This window comes from Teleopsis dalmanni, chromosome X, assembly GCF_002237135.1.
Source record: "Teleopsis dalmanni isolate 2A chromosome X, ASM223713v2, whole genome shotgun sequence".
NCBI classification, from domain to species: domain Eukaryota; kingdom Metazoa; phylum Arthropoda; class Insecta; order Diptera; family Diopsidae; genus Teleopsis; species Teleopsis dalmanni.
Window position 1 is genome coordinate 68,237,602 of NC_051848.1, and position 8,760 is coordinate 68,246,361.

Sequence of the window (8,760 nt, forward strand, 5' to 3'; positions counted from 1 at the left end):
ATTAAAAACGGTAACGTATGGCACAAGAGCAGTGCCGTATCTGGCAACTAAGTGTCTACAAACCCTGGCTAGAGAGCATGCCGTTAAATTTCCGCTTGGTTCCGCTACCCTCAGCAAGGATTTTTATGTCGATGACGGTTTAAGTGGCTCAGACAGTCTCATGGAGGCAATTGCAACAAAGGATCAACTTATTAAAATATTGGCGACAGCTGGTTTCAAACCTCGCAAGTGGTGCGCAAATAATTCCTAATTACTTCAAGGACTCGCTCCAGAAGATCAAGAAGTGGATCTCGATGTCAGCAGTGAGTCACATAAGACAGTAAAAACTCTAGGCCTTATCTGGCTACCAAAATCTGATCAATTTTCAATAAAAACTAATGGACCTACACACAGCAAAATAACAAACAGGACCGTAAGTTCCGAGTTGGCGCACATTTTTGATCCACTTGGATTAATGGCTCCCGTAGTAGTGAAGGCGAAAATATTTGTTCAAAAATTGTGGCAGTTAAAACTTTCGTGGGATGAAGCTTTGCCTGCTGAAATGCATACTCAATGGACCCATTTTCGTCAGAGCTTATGTGAAGTAAATAATGTAAAGATTCCACGACATATACATTGTGACCGAAAAGTTTCCGGAAAATTTTAAATAAAACGCAAAATTCTTAATCTTCATCAATATTTATTTTATCTCATTCAAAATATGCTCCATTAGAAGCGATACACAAATGCCAACTTTTCTTCCAATCATCAAAACATTTTTTATAGGCGCTTTCCGGTATGGCTTTGAGTTCCCTCTGCGAATTCTGTTTTACGTCTTCTATGGATTCAAAACGCGTTCCTCTGAGTGGTAATTTGAGGTTGGGAAACAGGAAAAAGTCACACGGTGCAAGATCATGTGAATACGGTGGCTGTTCGATGGTATTTATTGAATGTTTGGCCTTAAAATCGTTGATAATGTTGGAACAAATTGAGGTGAATCGGAACAAGCCGAGCGTTGACACGTCGCATACACAAATTTTCCACCAAAATCAAACGAGCCATCTCACGACCGATGCCTAGCTCTCGTGCTATCTCTCTAACACTCACATGAGGATTTTGGAACACGATTTCCTTTGCCTTTTCAATGTTTTCGTCGGGGGTAGAGGTCGAAGGTCGTCCAGAACGCGGCATGTCTTCGACGGTCGTACGACCGTCCTGAAAGGCTTTGTACCACTCATAAACTTGAGTTTTCGATAAAACTGATTCCCCATAAGCCTTTTGTAGCATTCGCAAAGATTCTGCACACGAAATTTCGTTCGAAACACAAAATTTGATGCAAACTCTTTGTTCAATATTTTTTTCCATTGTTTTTTTCGCAACGCACTACTGAGGTGAACTGGTTTAAACAGCTGCCGTAAACGAACTGTCTGACAGATCGCGCTCATTTTTGGCATAGTAATTGTCCTTAATTGCTGCCAAACTACATAAACTTAAAATATCGAAGAATATACAGCGCGCGAATTTTAAATGAGAATTTCCGGAAACTTTTCGGTCACAATGTAAGTTACAGTACGACTATCAATCGTACTATAATAGAGCATCTAGTATGGAAATTGACCCAACAAAATTGATCATTAATAGGAAAGAATAGCATAAATTGATATATTTTGTTATCATTAATATTTATCTTTATGACATCATTATACGAAACTCATTATGTGATCAGTATGAAAATGATTTGCTTTCACTGACAATTTCAGCTTCAGCCAGTACCAAAGCTATAAGTAGTCATATCTAGTAACAAAAGACTGATGATACTTTTTTTGTGGCTAAAAGTTTATGTAGCACGAAGACTCTATGCAAAAATGCATTAGACCCTCGATATTTCTAACGAGTTCGCCAGTTTCACCGTTTTCTAGCATGAGGTGGTTGTACAACACAATCGATCTGTGTTCAGGCGACTAACACAGATCGACTGCAAGGAATTCATTTTAAATAATCGAAATCTTTAAAAATCGGTCAACACTGACACAAAGCTCAAAATTAATCCATTTGATAGTTCATTTTCCATAGTCCAAACGTATAAAGGCATTTTGATTTTTATGTTGTAGAAAGGAAGTTGCAAGTGATGTAGTTCAAACGTGATAGTATGATTGCTTCATATTTGGCTGGAAAAACACGAGCAGCTATCGTTCAATCCCTCCAACACCTAAATATGAACAAATTATTTGTGTCTCGTACTATAGCTCGATACCGTGACACTGGTTTCGTTGCCCGATGCCCAGGAAGTGGACCAAAAAGAACTGTAAAACACCAAAAATGATTCGTAAAGTAAAGAAGCGAATTGAGCGAAACCCAGGGAACGGATGCAACACATTTCGAAAAATGAACTCAGGCTAAAACCATGCAGTTGAACAAAGTGCATGATCTCACCGATGAACAAAAAAAAGTTAGAGTCGAAAGAGCCAAAGTATTGGTTGGTTCGTTAGACCCAAAGTAGTGAGTTGCCGAATTTTGTTTTTCTGATGAGTCACCATTCCAAATTGAGCAGTACGTAAACAAGCAAAATAATCGTGTTTACTCATCAGAGGTGTCGGTTGAAAATTTAAACTTACGAATGGCTACCAAAAAGCAGCCACCACGGATATTAAGATGTTGATAGTGTGCACCGCCGTAACGGTCAATGGTCGCTTTCCGGTTCTGTTCATCGACCATGGAGTGAAAATAAGCGCCAAAATTTATCGGAAAATAATTTTAGAGGAAACACTAAAGCCCTGGGCAGATGAGCATTTCATTCGCAGGTGTTGGAGATTCCAACAGGAGTCAGCATCATCGCACAAAGCATGCTTCAATCAAAAATGGCTAAAAAACAACGTTCTGTGCTTTGATGCAAACACTGTGGCCACCGTGTTCACCTGATATAAACCCTCTAGATTTCTAGGTCTGGGGTATTTTAAAAATTAAGGTTGGCACTTAAAAATATTAAAATGTTGATCTTCTGAAACAATCGCTAAGCCGAGAATGGGCCAAAATACCTCAAAGCCACTTGTGGGCAGCGTGCGACAGCTTCATTGGACAGTTAAAGACTATAATTCATGCTAAAGGTGACCATATTGACCCAAAATAAAGTAACTTAAAAATTTAAAGTTCTTTTCGCATATTTTCATATATATTTCATTAAATTTAACAAAAAAAAAAAAGAACAAAATAGAGCATTTTACTTTGTTGTAATTTTCGTCAGCAACCCTGTATAACATTGATGACTATTTTAATTGATCTATCTATCTTAGCATATCCTTTTTATGTTATGGGTGTAAATAAGAAAATGTAACTTTACAATGTAACTTTCCTTTACGTACATAACCTCTTCACACTACAATCCATGTATCATATTGAATAATTTAATACTCTATTGCATATATTTTTGTAGTGTTATTGCTTTCATTCATACAATACGGAATTACTATTAAACACATAAAGTAAACATAAAGTGGAAGACATGAACTCTCTAAAATGAAACTATATTATTCAATTTGACGTATGTTTTGCTAATTAATACTCTTAATCAACAGAAGCCATCAAAGACACATTATAACAGCATTATACTCTATCAATAATTGCACAATGAATGCTTCCTAGAAAATGTTTGTTTCGTCTAAATGTTCTTTATGAGTAATGGCCATAATCATAATACTAGCTTAATTTATTGAATTGAATGAAACCCTAAGAAGTCAAAAGTAATGAAAAGTTCAGACAAAACAAATGGCAACTCGTTAACCAAAAAGTTGAAGTTACAGAAAATTATTAGTTATTTTGCCAGAAAGTTCAACTTTTGGCAAATATTAACTTGTAATCTACGATAATTGAATGAGACCAAGTTCAAAGGGAATATTTTTAACATTACGAACACCTTAGTTGCTATTTTTAAACTATTTTATTATCAGCAATTTCTACATTTGAACATATGCAAAAATTAGTGAACCGCTTATAAGAGTCTTTAATCTAAGTCAATACAAGGAATGGCTGAAGATAACAAAAACTAATTTAAATATTATAATACGAATTCCAGCAGAATGTTGTGGGTTGAACCACTGTCCGAATATATTTTCTATTAAATTTGCAGGAATTTTGTAAAGTGAAGTTATGGACCATGAGGCACGTACTAGGGTCTAACCAGTACTAACGCTTGAACGTAAGAAGGACTTAGACGTATACTCAATATTTAATGGTAAAATATAACTTTTTTGCAATAGAATAAATACTGCTATTTACTGAAACGATAAGATCCACTGTAAGTCCAAATCTAAATTTATAGACAAAAAGCACCTTCGAGTACTACTAAAATGCGTAGTGAATACATCTTGAAGCCAAAAACAAACACAAACAAACTATAAATTAGGTTTATTTTATTAAATGATGGAAATACCATCCAAGCTAACACTCGTATATGGAGCTATGTTATTCAAATGTAGAGAACCGCGATGCCATCAAATATGGAAAATCACACCTTCAAATAGTTTGGATGAATGGTGACAGGTGTACAGCAGTTTATGTTAACTTTTACAGGGATTTCGGCGTAGTAGAAGCTACCCCATGTAGACGTCAACATGTGTCAAAATTAGAAGAACGCCCTAAACAAACAGTCTTTGGGCTTCTATTAAGCAACAATAACACTATAAAAAAAAAAATATAGAACTAATGAACGCCCGATATTTTTGTACTGTTAGTTACCAAAATTATATTCCATCATCCTTTATCTGAAAACTTGAAACTGAAAAAAAAACATTTTTAATAGTACCTCTACATTTAAAATGAGATCATAACCTATTATAGATGAGCTCTAGCAATCTTCACACTAACAATTATTTGTTATTTACTCATATTTTTTAATTAAAGATGCCATCAAATTTTTGTTGTTGTAGTTACGGATATATTGAAAAATGTTTAATTTAAATTGTCAACTTGAAATGTATACCTTTCAGAAAGGAAGATTCTATTCAGACAGACAGACATTGCTCAACCTACACACCTCGTCATGACAATCAATAACTTTTGTAGGTTCTATAGTCTTCGATATGTTCCTCGAAGTGTTAGAAATAACTTCACAAATCTTAATTGGATATATAATAATATGTATACCTATTTCTGGTACAAAAAACATAATTTTGTTGATTTAACCCAAACAGATTTAATTCATATTTTTAAAAAAAATTTTGAAAAAAAAATTTGTAAATATCGCAACATTTGATATAAAAATGTAAATATTTCAAGAACTACTTGGAAACATAAATTTCTATTTAAACTTCCGAAGATACATAATGTACTTCTACTTTTGAATTTTGATAATCACTTAACCAACAATTCAACAGTCTTCCCAATGTAAATCAAGATAAATGCAACGGTGTGTCCTTCGCTTTGATTCTGTTCTAATAATACCAGTACCAGTATTATAACCACAAGTGCATCTAGCTGAAGTTTGTGTTTCCTTTGACTCAAATTTCTTCAAATTGGTGGATGAGATTAGTAAAGGTGATTCCCGTTCAAATTCAATAACTTCAGTAATATCTATTTGCAAAGCATTGTCTACTTGATTGTAAAAAACAGTTTCATCGTTTTTAAACTCAGAATCACGTATAGTTAAAAGTCTTGACACTTCCTTATTAAAAAGATGATTGATAGGTCCTTTCAATAATTCTTCTTCATCAGTTGAAACGTCAAATTCTTCTAATAGATTTTCACTTCTTACTAATGAAAATAACTCAAGACACTTGTGCTCTGAATCAACTCCAGCATCATCTACATCTTCTACATCTTCTACACCTCCTGGATCTTCTGCACCTTCCACGATTTTTATTGCTTCATGATGAGAAGCAGCTGAAACTGCATCGGTACTATTCACATTGTTTGAGTTTATACCTTCAAGATTCTGTTCACATTCATTCAAATATTGTAGTAGTGTTTTCTGAGATAAATATTTTTTATCTCTATTATCAGTGTGATTTGCCACAGGAACAAAACTCTCTGGTTTTCTTGCTTTCTGTTTATTGTTGTTCTTGCCAGAAAGAATAAAAGCAGGATATCTTTTAATTATATTAGAATCGGCTGATGAAACTGACCCACAAAGCTTTAAGATTGATTTTTTGGAGACTTGTTTTCCTTTATGTGGAACTGGTTGTGCAACGACTTTATCAGACTGTAACAATTGATGGTGACTAAAAGATACATCGATACAAGCTTCCACCAAAGGTATTTCGCTCTCTTCATTGATCGCATCACACTGATAGTGAGTAGTACATAATGGCTCAATTGTTAAATTATTGGTTTCAGCGTTGAACACGTCAGATCGGTTTTGATACTCGTTTTCAAATAATTCGACTGTCTTATCATCTTGAATTGTCAAATCAAACATTTTGTCTTCAATATTAGGGCTTGGCATATAGTATACAGTAGTTAAATCATTTTTAATTGTGATCGAACTCACTTCCTTACAGCTGAACGAATTTGGAGATATGTCTTGTTTCATGTACTCATGTGTTCTTTTGAGTTTGTGTTTAGCTCTCCGTCTACAGTGTTTACGGCAAGAGAAGTTTCCCTTTATGATTGGACCTACAAAATATATATATTGTATTAAGATATGTAATCATTATGTATATCAATTTTTATGTAAATTACCTGTAGAGTCCAGTGAGGAATCGCAATCAGTATCTCGGATTTTGTGTACATGCTGTCCTGTGTCCTGCCTGTTGCGACACTCATATTCATCTAATTGGGAAATCTTATTGATATCTCTATTCAAATTAGAGTGAACCTCAAGGAATTTGTATGCTAATGTAAGTCGTTGATGAATATTTTGTTTGGCTGTACGTATAGCAGCTAAATCTGATGAAACTGATAATTGCATGCCATCATCACGAAGAGTATTTTCCATCTTGTTTTGTTTTTAGAAAATAAAATACTTAAAGTATGACTTTGTATTGAGTTGCGATATATTATATATATTTTTTAATTGTTCCAGATAGAAATTCGTGTTGAGCAGTTTTTTTTTTTCAAAATGTAAAACAAAATATTTAACTTATCTTTTTCAAAGCTGACGTAAATTTTTGGTTTACTTTGATATTAAATTTTTTTTTTATATATTGTTTTGAAAAGTAATGCCAGAGTTTTAAATAAACTAAAAACAATTTTCAATGAAAGTATGTACTAAACTATAACAAACAATTGCATAAAATAATTTTTAGTTTTAATGAGACATTGCTGTAAAAACTTCTTTAACAATCTAAATTATGCGAAGATATCGCAGTAATTTGAATGGAATGATATTGCGACATCGACCTGCATTTCACCATTGCATCTGTTGAACAGAAGCAAATCAGCATAATTGTCTAAGCCAATGAGATTGCCAATAACATCCATGGTCTTACGTTGGCATGCACACTATAAAAGCCATTTTGAGAAAGGGGACAATCTTTGGGCAAGATACTCAGCGTAAACGGGAACTGGATCGACATCAAACAAGGTTGTTTGAAAGTTCATTTAACGACTCCCAGATCGAATGCCAGGAGAACAACACCAGAAATCATTCGTGTTCCGGATCGTTGCATTAAGTTTCAATAAATGGATTGAGTGGATTATTTTTAATTGAACTGAATTCGAATGAAGAACCTCTACTAATTTGTGTTACTAAAGCATTATTGTTCAAATACAATAATGCACTTTATAGTTTAATAGCACTGATGGCGCTATAAGTGATCTTTTATATATATTAACACAAAATAAGAGAGCTATTAATAAATACTGTATTTATAGTAAATTAATATTACCAGCGTTCTAAGTATATGAGAGTACATGATTAATCTCGCTTCAAGGTCTAGTTCACAGACATTGGCAACCTCCATTGACGCCACTCAAATGCTGTAAATCAGTAAAGTCATAGACGAATCAATGAAGATGCTTCAGCAAAACGTTACCATAATAGAATATCATCCAAGATCTTGGTCCACAAAATAAACATTAATTTGTGCTTTTTTTTGTTTGTTAAAATTAAAAGAAAGTGCTTGACTTGATATTTGAATATACATAATGTCTCTTAAAACGGCAATGATTTCTTGCCTTGAATTTCTTTTTCAAAAATAATAAGCTATTTATTTTTTAACAATCATTCTAACTGGTATGGTACTATACTGCTTCACTCTGGAGATACATTAGTCAGCATAAAAAATAAAATAAACTGATTTCGAAATAAAATATATTGAGATGTATAATGTACCAAGCAACATTAATTGCTACTTGCTACATTATAGGTTTTAGTATACACTGGGAACTTAAGATTTCTTTAGTCCAGACAGAAACAGAATAAGTCATGTATGGAAGTACTTCTACTCCACACAAATGATGTAGTTTCAGCACTTGTAAGACCCAAAATTTACTCAAATATTTTAAAAAAAATAAACCAACTGGTATATTAAGTGTTAATTTTATACGACAGTATTCACTATAATTCTCCTGCGTGAAAAGAGTTAGAATATTTCCTACTGATTATAAAATCTAGCAGGCTTCACCCGATGCTATTTGAAGTATTAATGATAGTGAGTAAATTGAAGTATCTTCCGGTAACTGACTGGAAGTGTACTATAAATTTGGTGTCACGGTGGTTCGAGCCCACAGCTCTGACCAATAGAAGTTGGTTCTTAAAAGGGACTGTCATAGAGGCTGTGATTATAACCCAATAATACGGGGTAGAATGATAGTAATTATTTACTTTTATTCTATATGGTGTTATGT

At 33.7% G+C, this 8,760-nt stretch overlaps 1 protein-coding gene across 1 annotated transcript; it reads right to left on the minus strand.

Annotated features, from left to right (window-relative positions):
- Positions 1-5,261: 5,261 nt before the first annotated feature.
- On the minus strand, positions 5,262-6,986 carry LOC119689436. Its single transcript, XM_038104266.1, has 2 exons — positions 6,652-6,986; positions 5,262-6,585 (listed from the first exon to the last, which is right to left on the minus strand). The coding sequence occupies exons 1-2, from the start codon at positions 6,905-6,907 to the stop codon at positions 5,342-5,344; spliced, it is 1,500 nt and encodes a 499-aa protein (XP_037960194.1). The 5' UTR covers positions 6,908-6,986; the 3' UTR covers positions 5,262-5,341.
- Between the last annotated feature and the right edge of the window lie 1,774 nt (positions 6,987-8,760).